This window comes from Oratosquilla oratoria, chromosome 19, assembly GCF_046742065.1.
Source record: "Oratosquilla oratoria isolate Oo_2021 chromosome 19, ASM4674206v1, whole genome shotgun sequence".
Classification (NCBI taxonomy): domain Eukaryota; kingdom Metazoa; phylum Arthropoda; class Malacostraca; order Stomatopoda; family Squillidae; genus Oratosquilla; species Oratosquilla oratoria.
This window is the reverse complement of record NC_134795.1, coordinates 37,324,877-37,346,124: the sequence shown is the minus strand read 5'-3', so window position 1 is coordinate 37,346,124 and position 21,248 is coordinate 37,324,877. Positions and strand designations below refer to the sequence as shown.

The window sequence follows — 21,248 nt, the reverse complement described above, 5'->3', positions numbered from 1 at the left end:
AAAATGCCACAGCAAGGACTATCTTAGGAGCTTAACCTTGGACCAAGATTGTTAACCTTCAGATGGAGGCTTCATTGTCTTCATTAGTGTCACGGGTCAGAAGGCTGGATGTTGACTTTCTTACCAAGATAGTCCAGAGCCCCAGGATAACTGAGCTGAGTCAGAGCCTTGTGGTAGCTCTGGGACGAGTGGATAATCTTATCCACTGCGGTAACTGGCTACCTCAAGCGGCTAGATTTCTGGACTTCTTCAAGCTCACCAGTGCTTTCCTTGAGAAGGGTAAGGACTCCTCTCACCCAGAGTTCAAGTCCCCACCTCCATGGCTGTCGATACCTGCAACCTTCGTTGTCACAAAGCTTCCCAGTAAGAAGAAGTTATGTGATCAGGAAAGAGTACGAGCGCAGGCCCTACAAGGCATCCGCGCACTGTCGAGACCTGGAATGGCGGTCTATTATACGGATGGCTCCGTGGACCCCAACAGGCCTTGCAGTGCGGGGGCTGCTTTCGTGACGGATGGTCTGATCTTTGGCAGGAGAGTATCTGATCATGCGTCTACTCTCCAAACTGAGGCCATGGCAGTCCAAGGAGCGTTAGAGCATGCTCTAATATCTCGAACTGGTTCTGTGGTGATGCACACGGACTCACAGTCTCTGCTAGGCAGCTTGGATACAACGCAGCCCAGCGACAATGTACGCCTACTGATCTCCATCCTAGCACTCCTTCTGAAGCTACACCACCAAGGCAGGAGTGTTACGCCCAACTGGGTGCCGAGCCATGTGGGCGTCCCAGGTAACGAGCTAGCCGATGCGGTAGACCCGAAGTCGAAGTTGTCGTCCCTCTTAGCAGAAATCAGTTGCGCATACGCACAGGGCACTTAACCAGGTACAACGGTTTCTTCAGCACAGACTGGAGGCAGATGTATCAGAAAGGGCGAGGTGGTACAGGGCAGTCACCGACTACTAGCCCCTTGTACTTCCTCGCTCCACACCTAGAAAAGTGGAAACTCTGCTCTTCCGTCTGCGACTGGAGGACCTTTGTTTCTGGCAGATCAAGAACATCCCCACAGCAGAAGAAAGAAAATGCCACCATTGTCGCCACCCTGAAGCCACCCTCAAGCAATGCCCCGCAACTGTTTTTCTGAGGAGAGGGCCCCCGACAACATCTGAGGGTCTTGTGCAACCACCTTAGTGATTACGAATTGCGTCGGCTGGTGGAGTGTGAGCCCCCCCTTTAAATTGTATATTTTATATCATATGTTCCATGTATAATGAATCGCATACACTGTTCATGTTAGAAAGGGTGCATTTACCGTGATGTTCATACATATATCACATAAGTATTTGATAGATGTATGAGTGGGCGTGGCCAAAGCCACACACTCTCATACATTGAATCACCCTCCAAAAGGGCTAGCCAAAAAAAGCCCGTGGGAATTCTATTCACATTTTTTTTTTAATAGAATAGAATAGCCGAGACAAGCAGTTCACTCCAGGACACGACATCTTCAGCAGCTCTCCTCTTCAAGCAGCTCTCCGCTCCAAGCAGTACTCCTCTTCAAGCAGCTCTCCACTCCAAGCAGCAGTTCTCTCCAGCAAGCCTTGGGACCAGTTCGCTCCACCAAGCCGCCAGCAAGTTGCCTCATTCCCTCCTGTGGCTCTTCGTCCACAGCCACGACGCTTGAATGCTTGATGAGGCCTTCACTCTGGACCTTCTCCAAACGAGACCTCGTCCGAACCCTCCAAGCCTATTAAACATTAAACCTTAGTGTTAAGTGTTACTGTGATTTTCATTTCCCTGGCTTGTCCGAACCATATCACTACAGGGGTGGATTAATACTTTCCTTCACCAATAATCACTATGATTTTTTAATTGTCGCGCCGACGTGATCATGCCACTAAGTGCGTGCGTGCGGAAACACACGCAAGCTGACTCAGTTTAGGCCATATAAAAACATTACGAAAACAAGTTTCCATTGATCCTGTGGAAACAAAAAATACAAAATAAAATAATAGTAAAAAATTTCAAGCGGTTGAAAACAATTGTAATCAGATTCAAGTGCGCGTTTTTACTAGTTACTACGCTACAAATGACCTCGTTCAACTTTAAATAGCTCATAAACTTTTAAAATATATGTATAAGGTAGTCATAATGTAGGATATGAGGGAATATTATGAACTTTAGAATAGAGGTGGAATTTAATTAAACGATACCTACCTAAAACCAAGATTCTACAAAAGTTATAGCGAGAAATATACGCTATAAATGACTTCGTTCAATTTCAATAGCGCATAAACTTTTAGAAAAATACGTATAATAAGGTAGTCATAATATAGGATATGAGGAAATATTATGAACTTTAGAACAGAGGTGGAATATAATTAAACGATAGCTACCTAAAACCTAGATTCTACAAAAAAGTTATAGCGATAAATATACGCCTGCGTTACTTGATCTTTACTGAATTCATCAATATACTCAAATTAGTTAAAGAATATACAATCTAATTTATGAATTTATCAAATCATAGATTTTAAACCCTAACGAATGTAACTCAAGTTTTCATCTTATACTCTAAAGATTTAGATAGATTTGTGATTGATTTTAAAAACAGCAAGTGTTGTCCCGTTATGGTAACTTGGGAAGTTGTAAACAAATATCTGTTCATTGGAATAATATTTTGTTTAGACGTTTATTGGACTGCCACACTGTAATATCTGCTTATCAATGAACGCTTGTGCATATTTTCGTAGACGGTAAGTATTACACAAGTGACTAATTGCTATAAAGTTATTCTAAGATTAGATAACGTTATGCGAGTCTGGTGTAACTCAAGATGCGATTGACTGTATCTGATCTATTTCTAGAGTAACGCTTTTACAGTTGTTCCTGTATATATTAATTAGGTTTTAAAGATGTGCAAGATGCGTGTCAGTTACCAGGAAAAGTATAGATAATATATTCAATTGTACAGGTACTGATTAGAATTAGATTAGTACAAATAACAGATTATATTTCTACTGTTACTGTAACTATCGGGATGAACGACTAAGAATTTTTCATTTATATTGAATATGTATCCCCATACATATAGCTGCAAGATTTGAAACTCGTGTCAGTTATGCCATGAACTTGATGAGGATTGGCAGTGTCAGTGAGGGACATGTCAAAACTTTAAATAGTTCTTTCATCTTAATTTGTTAATGCCCTTTTAAATTTATGGTTTATCAGTTTGACAGTTTTACACTTCTGGAGTATAAACATAATAAAGGTAACATAGTTTGCTCCCTCACCCCTCCAGTGCTGAACACTGTAAAGAGAATTACTAGACTTATCCCTTGCACTTTAAATGCCAATTATGGTAATTTAAACTTTTGGTGTTAAAGTAGATTCAAGATTGTAATTTATTTGGTATGTGTTTGGATGGGCTGAACAATCATGAAATTCCTGTCTACAAACACGATTTCCTCACACACCCCTGCTAAACATTGCAAAAATAATTTCTTATTGATGAAACTGTCATGTCATAGAGAAGATCCTCAACCATTATTTAATCTGGGGGGTCTCACTAATTGCAGAGAAACAGAGAAAACAGAGAAAATACAAAAAAGGACGGGTTTTGCTCAAATGCACACTTCTATATATGTATGGTTGCATTATTTGAACTATTTTCTTTAAAGTGTGTGATTTCCATGTAATATGATCAAAGAGAACTTACGTTTTTATCATCTGCAATTTTACCGACCCCGGCTACGACTCGTCCAGCCCGCCGTCTATGATTACTGGTGGTATGGATCAAACTACACTTTTAAGTTTCTTATTGTCGTATTATTAGTGTAATAGACTACATATAGTTGAATTATTTAAACTCTTTTCTTTAAAATGTGTGGATTTTTATGTAATTTCACCAAAGAGAAGTTATGTTTTAGTCTCTGCAGTATGACCGACCACAGCTACATATACCGTAACAAATTAGCATATGGTTGCATTATTTGAACTATTTTCTTTAAAAGGTGTGATTTTCATGTAATTTGATCAAAGAGAAGTAACGTTTTTATCCTCTGCAAAATTACCGACCCCAGCTACGATTCGTGGTTACGATTCATGGTTACCGCTAGCCTGCCATCTATGTTCTGCGAATGCAGATCATCACTGAGCGTCAGAGTTGCCAGATTGGCGTTTTTAATGCCAAATTTTGTATCTTTGGAATGTTTTTACTGTGTTTGGCAGGAAATTTTGTTGGGTGGCATTTTTGGGAATTTGGCATTTTTGGGGGGCGTTTTTAAATACCCGGTCGTGATTAGAGATCACTCTTTTACTTGTATCAAGAATTAAATGATGATGTATATGAATGATATAAATTTATCTTGGTTATGTGGGAAATGTAAAGATTTTGTGCCTAGCCAAAGGATGTTTCAGCTCTTCTTTAGTGAAAATATGTAATAACGCAGTAGTGCATCAAACATTTCTAAATCTGATGATGCTTTTGATTATATTTAGACACAATAGAAAAGTCACAAATGTATTTTCTATTTATGTACATCTGAGTCTCTAGGAGGTTGTTTAATAAACTGGTTTAATTTATTGTAGAGGATACCAAAAAGTTTACTTAGGAACTTAAACGTAATGTATGGAGTAATACATTTTATTTTAGTTATTGGTATTTTTTCTTTCTCACATAATTTCTCACATAATATATTTTATTTTGGAAGTTCATATCTTTCTTTCCTTTTCACACAGTCTTGAAGTAGATTTATTTCAGAGGATGGTGGTTTATTACAGTACCGCTAGAATTAAATGATGATGTACATGAATGATATAAATTGATCTTGGTCATATCATGTGACATTGTTTTACATTGGCTAGTCAACAGTAGAAAAATATTTTATATTGTAATTGTAGTTATACACATTATCTTTAACTAGTTGATCTTGGTTATATCATGTGGTATTGTATTATATTGGCTAGTCAACCCTAAAAAACTATTTTTCATATTGTAATTGTATTTATATACATTATTTTTAACTACACATGTAAAACCAAAATACAAAAAAAAAATCTTAGAAAATGTAATGGTTGGCATTTTTGGGGCATGTTTTAAAAACATTTTTGCAGCATTTTGTCAGAAGTTGGCATTTTTCCTGGTAGAAAACCTGGCAACCCTGCTAAGCGTGGTTGATGAAGTTGGCCAAAAACATAATAATTTTAGAATTTCTTGTGAGGTTCGAACATGTGGTAGAGTGAACATTTTTATTTTAAAAACTGTTGTTGTTTATTTCTTTACAATACAAAGATTACATAAATATTGCATACAATTAAATACAAAATTTTCATTAAATTTTATTTAAGATACGCTATACAAAATTTATAAGCTATGAAATATGATATTGCGTACATTGTATTACGCAAAGTAGACCACTTGAAAAAAGAAACTAACGAAGCAGAGCGCTTTCGTATATTACATATTCAATGCAAAGAGGACATAGTTGAATAGAAATACATATTTTATATATGCATAAAAAAGGAATACAAAAACTCCATTAAATATTGACGTCAACTTCGCCGTGTTCCATCATGCCAACCAAGAAGACCACAGAATGGACTGGGATAACGCACCAATTATATTCAAATCCCATTGTAGCTTTCAAAGTGGTACCATCGCAAATGCCAAGATATTCCGCAAACTACGTTCCAAGAACTCGGTGAGATGTCCCTTGGGTAATGGTGCAACTCTTGCGTAACGAACGGGTGCTTCGAGGATAAACTGTTGCTCTTTTGTATAACCATAGTAGTTTGTTGCAGGAAGCGTAAAAAGGGAACAAATATTTTTGCGTAATACACCAAGTACATCAACACCTATAACCTTAGGCAAGTTTGAAGCTCATCTGGAACCTGATACGAATGCCGTTGCAGTCCTTGACAAGTGTGGTGGTGTGAAGAACCGAACGATTCATGTAACCGGGGATGGAATTGCCAGTCCAACTCTTTTTCGGTAGCACTGTGCAGGAATTAGCACCTAGCCACGAATTTACGAGTGCGGACAATCTATAAAGGCAAGAACAACGACTCTACGTGGGATGTTCTGTGGGTATCCAGACATTTGGGCACAGGATATTTGGGCACAGGACATTTAGGCACAAGACATTTGGGCACACGATATTTGGTCACAAAGTACTGGTTGCGACATCTGGGCACAGCATAATTCGTGCTGTATATTACGATCTCAAACCAAGAAAAAATAATAAAAGATGATTCTTTTGAACAGCAGGCATGAAAATGTTAAATTAGGCATGAATAATTTATATTAGTTGGGTTTTACTATGTCACGTGACGAATACAAAAAGATGATAAATTACTTAGTTTCCTACCATCAACTTTCAGACATACATATGAGAATCACACAGCATCAGACATGCATTGTTTCTGATTCTCTATGAATAAGAAAGGGGAAAAAAAACCCTGAAAAATATATAATGATGAAATAAAAATAATCCAAATAACTAAAATGTTAAAGAAATGTTATGTGCAAGTAAGCAAAGAATCAATGATTTTATACGAATATCAATTTATTTTTGGATAGTTTCACATAACCAAGACAAAGAGCAATGAAGGACTATCAGTGTTACAATTATAAAGGGCACACAGAAGGGTTTCACCCGAACTTTATGTTTTTGCATAGGTGTGTGTAGGGATTTCATCTAGTAATTGGTTGAATGATCGAAAACAGAGAGTTGTTTTAAATGGAAAAACTTCTAGACGGAAAAATATTACAAGTGGAGTTCCTCAGGGTTCCGTTCTTGGGCCACTTTTATTCATAGTATATATAAATTATATAGACAATGGACTACTGTTTCCAAATTTGCTGATGATACAAAACTGTGCGGCATGGCAAATGATCACTTAAACCAATTAGATATTCAAGAAGATTTAGATCAATTACAGCAATGGTCTGAAAAATGGATAATGAACACAAGTAAATGCAAGGTAATGCACATAGGTAAAAATAACAGTAAGTACGATTACAAGTTATTTGGAAATTCGTTAACAAAAGTGGATAGTGAAAAAGATCTCGGCGTAATTATCAGTAACGATCTCAAATCAACCAAGCAGCGTATTTCAGCCTCTGAGAAAGCAAATAAGTTTTTAGGACTGATTGCGCGATCTTTTGACTTCAAAAGTCCATCACTCATTAACAAGCTATATAAATCGTTAGTTCGTCCACACTTGGAATATACTGTTTCCGTATGGTCACCGAATCTCATTAAAGGCATTGACAGACTGGAAAAAGTACAACGGCGAGCCACAAAACTGATTTAAAAAATCTGTTTTCCCTAAAAAAGGGTAGACTCAGAGGTGACTTGATACCGGCCTTTAAAATTCTAAAGGGAATTGACAACATCAAAAGTGACCAAATTTTCACATTGAATGAGAATCAGACAAGAAACAATGGTCTCAAACTGTCCGGAAATAGATTCAATTTGGAAGTAGGTAGAAAAAAACTTCGCCAACCGTGTAATTAATGAATGGAATAAACTTCCTGCACATCAGACAACGTGACACACTTAAACACGATACCCCCACACCTATCCCTCAAAACATAGCAGACCAAATACAAACACTAAACACTGTGATTGCCAATAAAATACATGAACAAAAAACACAAAATTGGCAAAACTTTATCAATACACTTGATCACAAAACAAACACCAGCAAATTGTACAAAACACTCAACAGCATCACACTATCCAACACTAACACTACACGCTCTCACGCAGCAATAATCACAACAACAGGTAATCTACCCTCAAACAGACAACAAGCAAACGCACTCATACGTCATTTTGCACAGACGAGCCATCTTACATCTCACCCTGACGACCGACGCACCATTCGACGTAAGAAAGACTTTCCCACAGACTCAGACTATACACCCTTCATAGACAGTCAGACAAAACTCATAATGCATAGTCTCAAGCACTCATCTGCCTGTGGCCCTGATAACATAAGCAACATCCACCTAAAACACATTGGACCACAAGGTATACACGCACTCACAAACATTGCAAACTACAGCTATTCACACAACACTATACCCGACATCTGGAAGCATGGTAAAATAATCACCATTCCAAAACCGAACAAAGACCCAACAATCCCAACATCGCACCGCCCAATCACACTTCTCTGCACCCCCTCTAAAGTCATTGAACGCCTAATACTTAAACTTGTCACACCATATATTCCCCTTGCTGACTCACAACACGGTTTTAGGCCACTACACTCCACAAACACTCTTCTGACAAACCTCACACAAAGAATTTTAGATGGCATCAATTCAGATAGGCCCCACCACAGAACACTTCTTATAACATTGGACATTAGTAAAGCTTTTGATGCTATCCCCCGCCACAACCTAACAAATAAAATATATAACACAGACATGCACAATAACACCAAAAGATGGCTGGCCAATTATCTGGCAGGCAGGAATGCTCATGTGTCATATAATGGCCAATCATCGCACATCAGAAACATTAAGAACGGAGTACCACGGGGCTCAGTTCTATCCCCCACATTATTTAATCTATACATGCATGACTTACCCACGCCAGACACCTCAGAAATACAAATCTCTTCCTACGCAGACGACATAACAATCACATGCACACATCGTAACACAGACAAAGCTGCAGAAATAATCCAGCCTTACCTTGACACACTCAACACATGGTTCATCACAAACAGACTCAAAATAGCTCCAACCAAATCTACAGCAACACTTCTCACCAACTGGACAAAAGAACACAAATACATACCTCATCTCTACATCAACAACACTCTAATACCACACACAAACACACCGAAAATTCTTGGTGTAACATACGATACATCCATGTCTTTCAAACAACACCTCACAAACATAAAAAACAAATGCACACCTAGACTTAACGCACTTAAGTCAATCACTGGAACAACATTTGGACAAAACAAAGAAACTAATATAACAATATACAAACAATGCATACGCTCAGTGATGAATTATGCGAGTCCTGCATGGGCTCCTAATCTCAGTGAGACACACCACAACACCCTTCAAATCATACAAAACAAAGCCCTAAAAACAATTACAGGCTGCACAAATACATCACCTACAGACCATTTACACCATGAAACAAAAGTCCTCAAAGTCAAGGACCACCTCGACATGAGAGGCACACAAACACTTGCTGCAGCCACCACAAACACATCACACCCGCTACACTACATAGCAGAACACCCACACACACCAAGAAACATTAAAACTACACCCATAGACCTTTATTACACACAGATACTCTCTTCTCTTCCTCCACAACCACCAAATACCAGCCTCCGGAAACATATTCATAATCATATCACTCACCGCTCCATTAACACACTGAAAGACAACACACTGCTGCATGCCAGACCCCCTGATATCCACCCTTCTGAATCCTCTCTCCCACGTAAGGACAGAGTCCACTTGGCCAGACTGCGATGCGGTCACCACCCAGCACTTCTAAGCTACCAGAAGAGGCTGGACGACCGTGTTGTGAACAGCTGCCCAGGATGTAACACTTCACCCCATACCATACAACACATAATGGAAGACTGCATTATACACAATCATGCACGCAAACAACACAACATACACTCTATAAAGGATTTGTGGGAAAACCCAGTTTCGGCTGTGGCCTTCCTTGGGGAGACGGGACTGCTCGGACAGACAGTCTAGGGAACGACAACAACAACAACAACTTCCTGCACAGGTAGTGCAATGTAGTTCAGTTCGAAGCTTTAAGAATCATTTAGATAAACACCTAAGCAAGATGCTGTAATGATTATGATTTATTTTATATTATTTGTTTTTGTTTTGTCATCATTTGTCTGTTTGATTTTCATTTATCATTAGTTATATGTTAATTAATTATCATTTACTATTTACCTGTTTTTTATTATTTAACTATACCTATGCATTTATTTATGTATTTTATTTGTTGTTTACATTATTATAGTTTTTATTTATTAATTTATTATTATTATGATTTTTTCGCACCCGACCTAGATATGGACCAAAAGGTCTCCTGTCGGCATGCTCCGCCTTTGTAATCCTTTGTAATCTTACCAGAAGGGCTTCACCCGAATTTCTGCTTGACTGTAGGTACTTCACTTTTTGGGTTAGGCTGATTCAACATGGAAGTTTGGCATATAGTAATTGGAGTCAGATGTATCTTATTTTATTTTATTTATTTATCTATCTATCTATTTTATTTTATTTTTGAAAATCGGCTTAATTACTATATGCCATTACAGATGGCGACCAGGTACTGATATAGGATTCTATACTCTACTGTACGTATTGTTTACAATATCATTCCAAAATGTCCATGACATTTAAAAATCATTTAGGTAAACACCTAAGCAAGATACTGTAATTAATCTTTTATTTTATATTATTTGTTTTTGTTTTATCATTTGTCTGTCTAATTCTCATGTAGTATTATTAATTATATGTCAATCTATTATTATTTACTATTTACCTGTTTCTTTATTATTTAATTATACCTATGCATTTATTTATGTATTTTATGTTATTTGCATTAGTTTTTATTTATTCATTTATTATAATTAAGATTTTATCGCATCCGACCTAGATATGGAGCAAAAGGTCTCCTGTCGGCATGCTCCGCCTTTGTAATCCTTTGTAGGTTAAAATCCTAAATCGTCAAGTGAGCAAAAATCACCAGACACCATTGGTGCACAGATCAAAGAGTTTATTGTTTGATTTTCATTGATTCCTTTGATTAATAATTTCTATATAGAATTTATTATTCCTTTGATCTACCATACTACCATAATCCTGAATGAAAAAGTCCTCTAATTATACTTTCTATGGGATTCTATACTATACATATTGTTTTTGTTTTGTTATCATTTGTCTGTTTGATTTTCATTTATTATTAGTTATATGTCAATTTATTATTATTTATTATCTACCTGTTTGTTTATTATCTAACTATACCTATGCATTTCAAAAGTCCATCACTTAACAAGCTATATAAATCGTTAGTTCGTCCACATATAGAATATGCTGTTTCCGTATGGAGGTATTATGGGTGGTTTAGGAGGTATTTTGGGTGGAGGTATTTTGTCATGGATCCGTGGACAAGTGGCTGCCTTTTACAGCCCACGCCGCCCACCTGAGGGAAAGGGCCCACGCTCTCACCTTCCACCCACTAGGGCACGATAACTCCCCCACTGGCGTGCTGTTACCCGCATTGTATATAAATGTATATATCCATGTACATAATTTATACAATAAACCTTTATTAATTGATTAACCATTGTCACATTTAGTCTTTGGACATTTAGTCTTCGGACATTTAGTCTTCGGACATTTAGTCTTCGGACATTTAGTCTTCGGACATTTAGTCTTCGGACATTTAGTCTTCGGACATTTAGTCTTCGGACATGTAGTCTTCGGACATTTAGTCTTCGGACATTTAGTCTTCGGATATTTAGTCTTCGGACATTTAGTCTTCGGACATTTAGTCTTCGGACATTTAGTCTTCGGACATTTAGTCTTCGGACATTTAGTCTTCTGACATTTAATCTTCTGACTAGTCTTCGGACTAAAATTTAGTCTTCGGACTAAAATTTAGTCTTCGGACTAAAATTTAGTCTTCGGACTAAAATTTAGTCTTCGGACTAAAATTTAGTCTTCGGACTAAAATTTAGTCTTCGGACTAAAATTTAGTCTTCGGACTAAAATTTAGTCTTCGGACTAAAATTTAGTCTTCGGACTAAAATTTAGTCTTCGGACTAAAATTTAGTCTTCGGACTAAAATTTAGTCTTCGGACTAAAATTTAGTCTTCGGACTAAAATTTAGTCTTCGGACTAAAATTTAGTCTTCGGACTAAAATTTAGTCTTCGGACTAAAATTTAGTCTTCGGACTAAAATTTAGTCTTCGGACTAAAATTTAGTCTTCGGACTAAAATTTAGTCTTCGGACTAAAATTTAGTCTTCGGACTAAAATTTAGTCTTCGGACTAAAATTTAGTCTTCGGACTAAAATTTAGTCTTCGGACTAAAATTTAGTCTTCGGACTAAAATTTAGTCTTCGGACTAAAATTTAGTCTTCGGACTAAAATTTAGTCTTCGGACTAAAATTTAGTCTTCGGACTAAAATTTAGTCTTCGGACTAAAATTTAGTCTTCGGACATTTAGTCTTCGGGACATTTAGTCTTCGGGACATTTAGTCTTCGGGACATTTAGTCTTCGGACAATTGGTCTTCCTTTGCAAAATAACTGGTCTTCAGGCATTTAGTCTTCTGGACAAGTCCTCATCTTCAAGTTATAATAGGATAATCAGCTTAAAATATCTATATTAAGAAAAAAAGATAGATTGAAATTCATGTCTATACAATTCTTTATTATTTATAGACACATATGATATGCATTATTTTCAGTACAATGTAATACAATCATTCAAGAACGATTGAAATTTATGTATAGATAATTCTTTACTATGTATAGACACATATGATATACATTTTTCAATACAATGTAATATAATCATTCACTTTAATAAGTTTACAATTATGTAAGACGAGTAGAATTACGGGTATTTGTCAACGTTCTAGCACAGATATCATCATGAGAAACACAGTTTATTGAAACTTTTAGTTCATGATCGCAGACTTCTTCCAACACGACGAAGGAAATCATTGACATCTGATATGCCATCGCGATGCTGCTCGCAAAGTATTTAGTTTATTCTGAAGCTGGACATGTTTACGCTTAACTCGTTTCTTTGTTTACTTAAAATTTAGAACACCAAAATGCCATTATTATTTTTTGAGCACCAACATAACTACTTTGGTCATTCTTTATTTATATTTTATTTACCTTTATTTATCTATTTATGGATGAATGGATGAATGAACATAAAAAAACCCTTTTGGTGCCAAATAAGTCGCTTAACGCACGAAACCTGTTTATTATCTAACTATACCTTTGCATTTATTTATGTATTCTATTTGTTATCTACATTATTATAGTTTTTATTTATTTATTTTTTACTATTATGATTTTTTCTCGCATCCGACCTAGATATGGGCCAAAAGGTCTCCTGTCGGCATGCTCCGCCTTTGTAATCTCGCAACAATTATCGAACACGAGGCCCGAGTGCGCCTAAACGCGTGAGAGCGGGACATAATCCTGCCAGGGCGAGATTTCTCAAGAAGGGGGAAGTCTCGGGTAGCAGTACTTTCGGTAATTGCGGTGCGTAATTGATGTGATGAGCAATCGAGCGTGAATGTTCTCCATTCAGAATCTATCATATCTCTGCGGATAAAAACTTCTCTTTGATCATAATATATGGAAATTACACCTTTTAAAGAAAATAATTCAACTATATGCAGTCTATTACACTAAAAACACAATAGTGTTTCTAAATAGAGTGAAGTTTGATCCATACCACCCAGGCACGGATCCAGGATTGTTATTGGGGGGGGGGGCGATAAGCGATAACCGATACTTGAAACACGCCGAGAAACACCCCCAAGAATATAACAAATCTTAAATTCAAACTTGCCCAAGGTTATAGGTGTTGATGTACTTGGTGTATTGTGCAAAAATATTTGTTCCCTTTTTGTGCTTCCTGCAACAAACTACTATGGTTATACAAAAAAGCAACAGTTTATCCTCGAAGCACCCGTTCGTTACGCAAGAGTTGCACCAGTACCCAAGGGACATCTCACCGAGTTCTTGGAACGTAGTTTGCGGAATATCTTGGCATTTGCGATGGTACCACTTTGAAAGCTACAATGGGATTTGAATATAACTGGTGCGTTATCCCAGTCCATTCTGTGGTCTTCTTGGTCCATACGTTTAAGTTCCTAAGTAAACTTTTTATTACCCTCTACAATAAATTAAACCAGTTTATTAAACAACCTTCTAGACTCAGACATACATGAATAAAAATACATGTGACTTTTCTATTGTGTCTAAATATAATCAAAAGCATCATCAGATTTAGAAATGTTTGATGAGCTACTCCGTTCTTACATATTTTCACTAAAGAAGAGCTGAAACATCCTTTGGCTAGGCACAAAATCTTTGCAACATTTCCCGCATGATATAACCAAGATAAATTTATATCATTCATATACATCATCATTTAATTCTTGATATAAGTAAAAGTGATCTCTAATCACGACCGGGTATTTAAAAACGCCCCCCAAAAATGCCAAATTCCCAAAAATGCCACCCAACAAATTTTCCTGCCAAACACGGTAAAAACATTCCGAAGATACAAAATTTGGCATTGAAAACGCCAATCTGGCAACTCTGACGCTCAGTGATGATCTGCATTCGCGGAACATAGATGGCAGGCTAGCGGTAACCACGAATCGTAGCTGGGGTCGGTAATTTTGCAGAGGATAAAAACGTTACTTCTCTTTGGTCAAATTACATGAAAATCACACCTTTTAAAGAAAATAGTTCAAATAATGCAACCATATGCTAATTTGTTACGGTATATGTAGCTGTGGTCGGTCATACTGCAGAGACTAAAACATAACTTCTCTTTGGTCAAATTACATGAAAATCACACATTTTAAAGAAAAAAAGTTTAAATAATTCAACTATATGCAACCATACATATATAGAAGTGTGCATTTGAGCAAAACCCGTCCATTTTTGTATTTTCTCTGTTTTCTCTGTTTCTCTGTTTTCTCTGAAATTAGTGACACCGAATCTAAACAACTTGGGAACAGTACATTTGATTTGGAAAATGATAGCCTGTATTACTGTGAACATTTATATTTGATTGGATGTATTTGGCACTGGAAGGGTCAGAGAGCAAAATGTTGCTAGATGAGACCATTAAACTAGAGGAGTGCTAACAGGTTACTAATGAACATCACTTTCTAAATCATGTATGTATATATATATATATATGTATTCATGTATATATATATATATATATATATATATATATATATATATATATATATATATGTATATATATATATATATGTATATTTTTCTACGTTTCAGAAATATTTTGTTTGGTGCAGTACAGAATTACAAAGGATTCTGTCATGTCACAAGAAGAAAGTTAACGTCAGCACAAGTCACCACTGCACTGAGACCATTTTATTTCTTGGTTCATCCTGATCTCTTTGCTCAATATCCTCGAGCTCAACACATAAATGATTCCTCGTTGAAACAACTCAACAGTCACTTAGACCAGCTGGTTGATTTGAAAAAACCGCAGCCTCTTGACCTTCAGTTTTATATAAAAAATACGGAATATAGAGGTGAGTAAGTGTAAAAAAGAATATTTTGCTTTTTTGAGTGCGGCATTTCCTGAATCTTTTGATGCTTGTAATGTTGAGTTTGTGTAACAATTACTTATTTAATGTGAAAAATATCACCAACAGTCCTAGAGTTTTTATAAAGGATTTCCACTGAGGTAGGGGAATTATCTACAGTACCATGACTTATGGGCCAATTGGTTGCCATTACCAGTTACTGACCTGTGGGGTCAATGGCAGGAGAGACCTAGAACAGCAGATTGATTGATAGATTTCAATAAATAAACTAAGCTATATATTTGTCTTTCTAGATTTGATTCTAATTTACTGCTCTCTCTTCTCCTTTCCTCAGGTTCCATGAAAACAGTTTCCCTGAAGTTGGACAAGAAGTCCGCCAAAGCAGCAGTCCAGAGTGTTCTATCCGAGTTCAACCTTCCCACAAAGTATGTGGATAAACTGGAGGAAAGAGTGAAGAGGGGACCAGACAGGGACATTTCATGGGAAGGTTCTGCCTTTCGTAACACCTTTAGTTATGAAGACTTTAATGCCCCAAGAAAAAAAAAATTGTAGTGAGTGTTTTTTTAATGTCTTCTTTATTTCTGAAACTGTTAAATGTCCATCTACAAAGTGCTGATATTTTCATGGTGTTATATAAATTTATATTCTTAGAATATCTTTTGAAGCAGCCTTGTCTCAGTGAGGAGAGCTTGGCAAGATTTATCATAAAGGATCAGTTAATCAGTCTGTTGCCTCAGGCCTCTTACAGTACACCCACTGCTCCCAGATAACCAGCAACAGCCACAAGGCAGGTCCATAAGCAACTCAAGGAAGAAATATTGTGTTATTGTTTAGGTAGGGTGAAACATTATGTACCAGTGTCACGAACTAGCCATTGTGTTTGAGTTGATGCATTGAATCTATGCTCGTGATCTGAACAGTTCCTGCAGTTCAAAGGCCAGGACAATATTTTACCCTTTTTTTGTATTAATATATTCAACTTCTTGGATAGCAAAATTGGTTATGTGCAAAACTTATTTAATTCACATACAAAATGGTTTTTAACTTACAATGAAGTTGGGTGTGAACTGAGTGCAAGCGTGGGAGTCTGAGAGAGACCAGTGCCCACGCATCTTAACTTATACCATGACCACACAACACCAGTGCCAGGCACTGGTGCCTATGTGTGCCAATATAGCCTATTCTATCATTATTTGCCCGGCTCCACACAATCTACTCACTCCTTTATTTTTGTGTAAAGAACGCTTTCAATTTACCAATCTCCAGCTATCTAACATAAGAAGGAATACATTTAGAATTTTCCAAGGGTGCTACTTCTTTGCATCATTATTTGTAGCCACCTTTGACCTCAGAGGGCAGGAGGCTTCAGTTTTGTAGTCTTCTGCCTTTGTCTTGCAAATCTCCTGGAACTGGACATATACCATAAGTTACCTATGTCTATAATCATACATCTTACTAACTACATTTAAGGTAACCCAACATTTTATTCAGTTTACCTAGATGGCAAGATGTACAAGGGGAGAGAGTGACAGCAGGCTGGAAGTGAGCATTAAGGGTGAACGACTGGAGGAAGTGGATAGTTTTAGATACTTGGGTGCGAATGTGGCAGGAAAGGGAGGAGTGGGGTTGGAGGTAGAATGTAGATTGAGAGAAGCGAGTAAATGACTTGGTGGATTAAAAAGTATAATGAGAAATAGACATCTGGGAATGGATGCTAAGAGGAGATTATATGAAGGAGTGATTGTGCCAACAGCACTGTACGGGGCAGAAACATGGAACATGAGAGAGGAAGAGAGAAGGAGGTGTCCTAGGATGAGGTGGATGGATGGAGTGAAAGGGGCATTACAAAAGAGAGGAATGTCTCTTGAGGAAGGAAGGGAGAGGACAGAAGATAGGGGTGAATGGAGAGGGGTTGTGAATAGATGATGCTGTGATGCATGAGGGGGAGTGAGTGGGGGATGGGGGTGAGGAAGTATGTATGAGAAAAAAATTGACGCAGCCCGAAGGGATTTTTCCCCGTCTTCTCCTTTTCTGCATGAGGGGACGGAGAGGGGGGGTCGCAGAATTTATGAAGCGGCCTTGCTGTGGATGTGTTGTGTCTTGCAACACTGCTTCTGACCCAGGGCAGGGGACAGGATGCAGGGATGACCCGTGATCCAGGAGGTGCCAAGATAGGAGGGTGGAGGGAAGTAGAATATGTAGAAAATGGAATGGGTGGGAGTGGTTTCTATGCCTTTTTCTTTTTGGCTACCCCCCGTGTAGGGGGAGGGGGCCTTTGGTATGTGTGTGTGTACTTAGAAGGCAGGCACTGTGGCCCTAGCTATGACGTGGCCTGGTGCCATACCCGAGTCCTTTGTGTCATTGATGCATCATGGAACATGACACCAGTATAACCATAAATATATACAATATTTATTTTAATGCTCTTGTTTGCATCAGTCCATGGCTTATCAAGAATATGGGAGATGCAGAGAAACGATTGGCTCAGAGTGAACCAATCAGGAAGGACATTGTTCGACTTAGCAAGGCCCTTCAAGAGTCCCTACAGCTTTCATCCCTGACATGGGAGCGAGGTTTAGGCACAACGCACTTGCGAGGGTGTTTGCAGGGCCTCACAGCTCTTGCAAAGCATCACCCCTCCATTAGAGAACTACTCAGAGGTAGGATGGCTCGATTTTTCTCCTTCAAGGAGTCCAGGCATGCTTTGGCTTGCCTACCTTACCCTTACAAAATGGAAAAGACCATTGATACATACATATATGTGCTTATTAAAAATTTTCATGAGTACAAGAGTTAATGGGATGGGATGGCCCTCCATCCACATGGATGGGAAGAAGCCTTTTGGTATTTAGATACATAAATAAACAAGAATTAATTATCTTTTACCGATTTCAGACAGACATGTTCACTTTGGCAATGAAACTGGAGTGAGTTTGAAAGGCTGCATTGTTCTCAGCAACTCTGAAGTGAGGGATCAATGGCTCAAGGTAAAATGGGATTATGACATTGCTACAGGAGAGTTTTGCAATTCTGAAGTAGGAATTATTCTACATTGGGTTGGTAGGAAAACCAGAAAGTGATGGGTGTATGTCTTGGCTGGCTACCTCCCTTATAAGGGGGAACAAGCCTCTTTTTATATAGATAGATAAAATAGAGTTGGTGGGACTGGATAGAAATTATTGATTATTATAGTTTTAGGAGTTAGATCATTACAACAGGATATCTATCAGAGGACCAAGGACTATTGTCAACAACTGCAGTGTTTTGGGTTTTCAGCCAGTGAAACTAGAGACAACAACAACTATTATTATTATTATTATTATTATTGTTGTTGTTGTTGTTGTTGTTGTTGTGGGATGAGGAAACAAAGAAGGTTGTAGAAGATAAGGAGCGAGCTTTCACAGATTGGTTACAAAATAGGACGAGGGAGTCATATGTGAGGTACAAAGAAAAGAAAAGAGAAATAAAGCACAAGGTAAAGGAGGCAAAGAGGAGAGCAGATGTGAAATGGGATAAGAGTATGACAGAAAATTTTGAAAGTATTTGAAAGATGTTTTGGAAAGAAATTAAGAGAGGAAGAGGAGGCGAATCAAGTAGAGAAGAATAGGTAAAAGGTGCAGATGGAGAGATGATAATGGAAGAGAAGATGGTCAGAGTATTTTATGGAGTTGCTGAATGTGAAGGAGGATAGGGAGGGAAAGATAGTTGCAGTGGGAAGGGCTAAGAAAATGAGAGTGATGAGTGAGGAAAATGGAGAAGAAATAAGGAAGGATGAAGCGAAGGCAGTTGTTAAGATGATGAAAGCAGGTAAGGCACCTGGTCTGGATGGATGCCATGCAGAATGTCTAAAAAAAGGAGGTACAGTGATGGTGGACTGGCTGGTGAGGTTATTTAATGTTTGCTGGAGAGAGGGTAGAGTGCCGGAGGACTGGAGGAGTGCCTGTATAGTTCCACTTTACAAGGAAAAAGGGGACAAGCGTGAGTAGTAGTTTCAGAGGGATTAGCTTGTTAAGTGTAGTTGGGAAGGCTTATGGGAGGATCTTGATTGAGAGGATAAGGAGAGGAACAGAGGGAGTAATTGGTGAGGAACAGTGTGGATTTAGGACGGGTAGAGGCTGTGTAGATCAGATCTTTGTGGTAAGACGGATATGTGAGAAAGCTATAGGAAAGGGGAAGGATGTTTTTTGGGCTTTTATGGATCTGGAAAAGGCTTACGACAGGGTAGACAGGAAGGCACTGTGGGAGATTTTGCAGATATATGTGATAGGAGGAAAGCTTCTAGGAGCTGTCAAGAGTTTTTATGAGAGTAGTAGAGCATGTGTCAGGATTAGAAATGGAAAGAGTGAGTGGTTCGAGGTAAAGGTGAGACTTCGTCAGGGATGCGTTATGTTGCCCTGGCTGTTCAACTTATACATGGATGGGGTAGTGCGAGAGGTAAATGCAAGGGTGATAGGACAGGGATTGGAGATGTTTAAAGAAAATGGAGAAAAGTGGGAGCTGAGCCAGCTGTTGTTTGCGGACAACACTGTGCTTGTGGCAGGATCGGAGGAGGGATTGAGGAAGTTGGTGACAGAGTTTGGGAGAGTGTGTGAAGAAGAAAGCTAAAGATAAATGTGGGTAAAAGTAAGGTGATGAGATGTACAAGGGGTGAAAGTGGCAGCAGACTGGAAGTGAGCATTAAGGGAGAGTGATTGGAGGAAGCGGATCGTTTTAGATACTTGGGTGCGAATGTGGCAGGAAATGGTGGAGTGGAGGTGGAGGTAGAATGTAGATTGTTTCTCACTCTATCTAGCCTAGTAACCCCCATCATACTTCTCAGACACCTCATCTCAAACACATTCAAACTTCTCTCTTCCTCTCTTATGTTCCATGTTTCTGCCACATACAGTGCTGTTGGCACAATCACTCCTTCATACAGTCTCCTCTTAGCATCCATTCCCAAATGTCTATTCCTCATTACACTCTTTAATCCACCAAGGCATTTACTCGCTTCTCTCAATCTACATTCCACCTCCACCTTCACTCCACCTTTTCCTGCCACATTTGCACCCAAGTATCTAAAACTATCCACTTCCTCCAGTCGCTCTCCCTTAATGCTCACTTTCAGTCTGATGCCACTTTCACCCCTTGTACATCTCATCACCTTACTTTTACCCACATTTATCTTCACCTTTCTTCCATCACACACTCTCCCAAACTCTGTCACCAACTTCCTCAATCCCTCCTCCGATCCTGCCACAAGCGCAGTGTTGTCCGCAAACAACAGCTGGCTCACCTCCCACTTTTCTCCATTTTCTTTAACCATCTCCAATCCCTGACCCACCACCTTTGCATTTACCTCTCGCACCACCCCATCCATGTACAAGTTGAACAGCCAGGGCGACGTAACGCATCCCTGAAGAAGTCCCACCTTTACTTCGAACCACTCACTCTCTCCATTTCTAATCCTGACACATGCTCTACTACTCTCGCTCTACTACTCTGTTTACTACCTTGTACATACATTTACCAAAGGCTTTTTTCCCCCTTATAAGAGAGGTAGCCAAAAAACAAAGGCATAAAAACCACTCTCAACCATTCCATTCCTATCACACTCCACTCCCCCAACCCTCTTCCCTCCCTCTTATCTTGGCACCTCCTGGATGACTGGTCATCCCTGCATCACGCCCACTGCCCTGGGTCAGAAGCAATGTCGCAAGACGCAGCACATCCACAGCAAGCCCACTTCATTAAATCGGTGACCCCCCCCTGTCAGTCCCCTCAAGCCGAAAAGGAGAAGATGGAGATAAATCCTTTCGGGCTGCATCAATTGATTTCTCACACATACTCCCTCATCCCCCATCCCCTACCCACTCCACCTCATTCATCACAGCATCATCCACACACAGCCG

General features: G+C 38.6%; 1 protein-coding gene across 3 annotated transcripts in view; it reads left to right on the top strand.

Annotated features, from left to right (window-relative positions):
- The first annotated feature begins 2,589 nt into the window (after window positions 1–2,589).
- LOC143035844 (T-cell activation inhibitor, mitochondrial) overlaps window positions 2,590–21,248 on the top strand; it is a 33,605-nt gene continuing 14,946 nt past the window's right edge. For 2 of the 3 annotated variants that reach the window (XM_076202906.1, XM_076202908.1), the window contains exons 1-5: window positions 2,821–2,944; window positions 15,080–15,342; window positions 15,692–15,908; window positions 17,797–18,017; window positions 18,253–18,344. In XM_076202906.1, coding sequence (XP_076059021.1) covers window positions 2,913–2,944; window positions 15,080–15,342; window positions 15,692–15,908; window positions 17,797–18,017; window positions 18,253–18,344 — 825 coding nt within the window. In that variant the 5' untranslated portion in view covers window positions 2,821–2,912. Of the gene's footprint in view, window positions 2,754–2,820; window positions 2,945–15,079; window positions 15,343–15,691; window positions 15,909–17,796; window positions 18,018–18,252; window positions 18,345–21,248 lie in introns of those variants that run through there. The other variant, XM_076202907.1, reaches the window with a different exon arrangement.